Source organism: Engraulis encrasicolus, chromosome 18 (genome assembly GCF_034702125.1).
Source record: "Engraulis encrasicolus isolate BLACKSEA-1 chromosome 18, IST_EnEncr_1.0, whole genome shotgun sequence".
Lineage (NCBI taxonomy): Eukaryota > Metazoa > Chordata > Actinopteri > Clupeiformes > Engraulidae > Engraulis > Engraulis encrasicolus.
The window spans coordinates 21,008,996-21,011,495 of NC_085874.1; the positions used below are offsets into that span (position 1 = coordinate 21,008,996).

The 2,500-nt window shown below is 43.9% G+C and overlaps 1 protein-coding gene across 1 annotated transcript in view; it reads left to right on the forward strand.

Moving 5' to 3' along the window:
* The window catches only part of nbas (NBAS subunit of NRZ tethering complex), a 269,476-nt gene that overhangs the window by 44,462 nt on the left and 222,514 nt on the right, over positions 1-2,500 (forward strand). The window contains exon 12 of the mRNA XM_063223269.1: positions 151-279. Coding sequence (XP_063079339.1) covers positions 151-279 — 129 coding nt within the window. The remainder of the gene's footprint in view (positions 1-150; positions 280-2,500) is intronic.

Consider the following 2,500-nt stretch of genomic DNA (forward strand, 5'->3'; position numbering starts at 1 on the left):
CTTTTCTTTCTTTCTTTCTTTCTCTCTCTCTCTCTCTGACTGTCTGTCTGCCTCTCTCTCTCTCTCTCGCTCTCTATCTCTCTCTCTCTCTCTCTCTCTCTCTCTCTCTCTCTCTCTCTCTCTCCCCCCCCCTCTCTCTCTCTCTCTCAGGATGGTGTGTTCAGGATGTGTCTGTCACCTGACGGTGCTCGGCTGGCTGTGGTCCACTTCTCTGGCCGCCTCAGCCTGTGGGACATCCCCTCTTTCAGACACAGAGCCAGCTGGGAGCAGAACCAACAGGTGTGTGCATGCACATACATAGACGTGTGTGTTTATAACCAGGGTTCTTAATTAACTTTTTTCATCACCAGCCAAAATGGCTGGTAAATGTTGATCACTAATGGGTCAAAGTGGCTAGTAAGTTTTTTTTAAGTCTTTTCTACCTGCCAAACTGAAATTTCACTAGCATTTGGCCGGTTTGCTGGTGCTAGTTTAGAGCTGTGTTTATACCGTAGACAGTACATTGCATTTCGAACACTATACCATAATTTCCGGTCCAAATGATGCACTGGAATATATGAAATAAATGTGTATGTGAAGCATTTGAAAAAAACAGGCTACAGTTCAATTGTGAATCCATAGTAACGGGTGCCATCAGGTTACATCTGGGTGAGTAGAAATTCATGCAGCTGATTTAAATTGAATTTCTTCCCAGGGATGCTGGGATGTTATAAACCTAACCTTGGGAAGGGCAGAAAGAGGGCTTTCTATTGGGTGCATACATTCTCCTCAATACTGAAGTAATGTCCATTATATACATAGATAAAAATGTGCAGTTCCTATCAGTATGTTGAGAGAGAAGTCTCTTCTGGGGGGAAAAGAAAGGAAACTCAAAATCACACGTTTTATTGTTGCCTGCAGGGGGTTCCCAAATATGGAAACAGCTGGAACAAACATGAAGTCAAGAGGTGTAAGAGTCTCTGGACGTTTTCAAAAGAACACTGAAACTGAAACTGCGGTTTCCAAATATGTCCAACAGACACTTGACAATGTACTTGGAATTCAACTCAACTCTCCACTCCAACTCCCATTGTCATTGTGACACAGCACTCCACAGCACACAAGTGAACTCTGCACACTGCACACAACGAAATTGCATTTATGCCTCACCCGTGCAAGGGGGCAGCCCTCAGTGGCGCCCCATGGGGAGCAGTGCGGTGGGACGGTACCATGCTCAGGGTACCTCAGTCATGGAGGAGGATGGGGGAGAGCACTGGTTGATTACTCCCCCCACCAACCTGGCGGGTCGGGAGTCGAACCGACAACCTCTGGGATGCAAGTCTGATGCCCTAACCGCTCACCCATGACTGCCCTGACACTTACAGTATATCATGATGTGTGCCCCTCTTGGCTTGGTTATGTAATCCTGCACCCTTTAGCCTCTACCTGCTGCGGGACGTCATGACTCGTAGTGTTGGCGCGTGTGAGAGGGAGAGTGTTTTTTATCTGCCGTTGATACCCAACACTCATGCAGAACACCACTGTGTTTCTCTAGGGCCCTCCACTCACACTGCTGAAGGGAGGGAAGATTGTGACTTGTTCAGCACAATTATTTGTCTTTTAAAGAAATATCGTTTATCAATATTGACTGAAATAATCGTGATATTGATTTTTCTCATAATCAAGCAGCCTCCTCGTAGTGTTGGTGCGTGTGAGAGGGACTGAGAGAGTGTTATTTATTTATTTACCTGGCGTTATACCTGTGCGAGAACTAGCACGTTTACTTGTGCAATTGATCAGCAGGACAAATTGTAGGTGGGTGTGGGTGTTTTGTTTTTCATTGTCTGGCTGTGAACCTGTGTGAAAATCAGCAAGCGTGTCTTTGAACTTGGTACAGTATGACGACTTGGCATGATGTGTGTGATTTGGGTATGTGTTTTGTACAGTTAGGGCCAGAAATATTTGGACAGCAACACAATTCTCATCCTTTTCCACCCTATACCCCACCACAATGAATTTGAAATAAAACAAACAAGATGTGCATTAACTGTAGACTATAAGCGTTAATGTGAGGGTGTTAAAATCCAAATCGCATTAACAGGAAAGAAATAGCAACGTTTTTTGTGTGTGGTGCCCACTTTTCAAGGGATCAAAAGTAATTGGACAGTAGGCTGCTCAGATATTCTCCAGTCAGATGTGTGTTATTCCCTTACTACACCATCACCAAGATGTCAACAAAAGGTCCTAGAGTTAATTTAAAGTGTTTCATTTGCATTTCCATATATTTTTACGGAATCTCCACGAGATCCTAAGTCCACCTGTCACTATCAGTGATGCAAGCCATCATAAGGTTGAAAAAAATCAAAAGACACCCATTTGAGAGATGGGGAAACATTGCATGTGATCAATTCAAGAGTTCAGAATATTGGAAAAAAGAAATTTCAGAGCAACACCAAATTACCTGGCAGACATGGAAAGCAAATGCTGTGAATGACAGACATTATTCTGTATGTGGTGAACA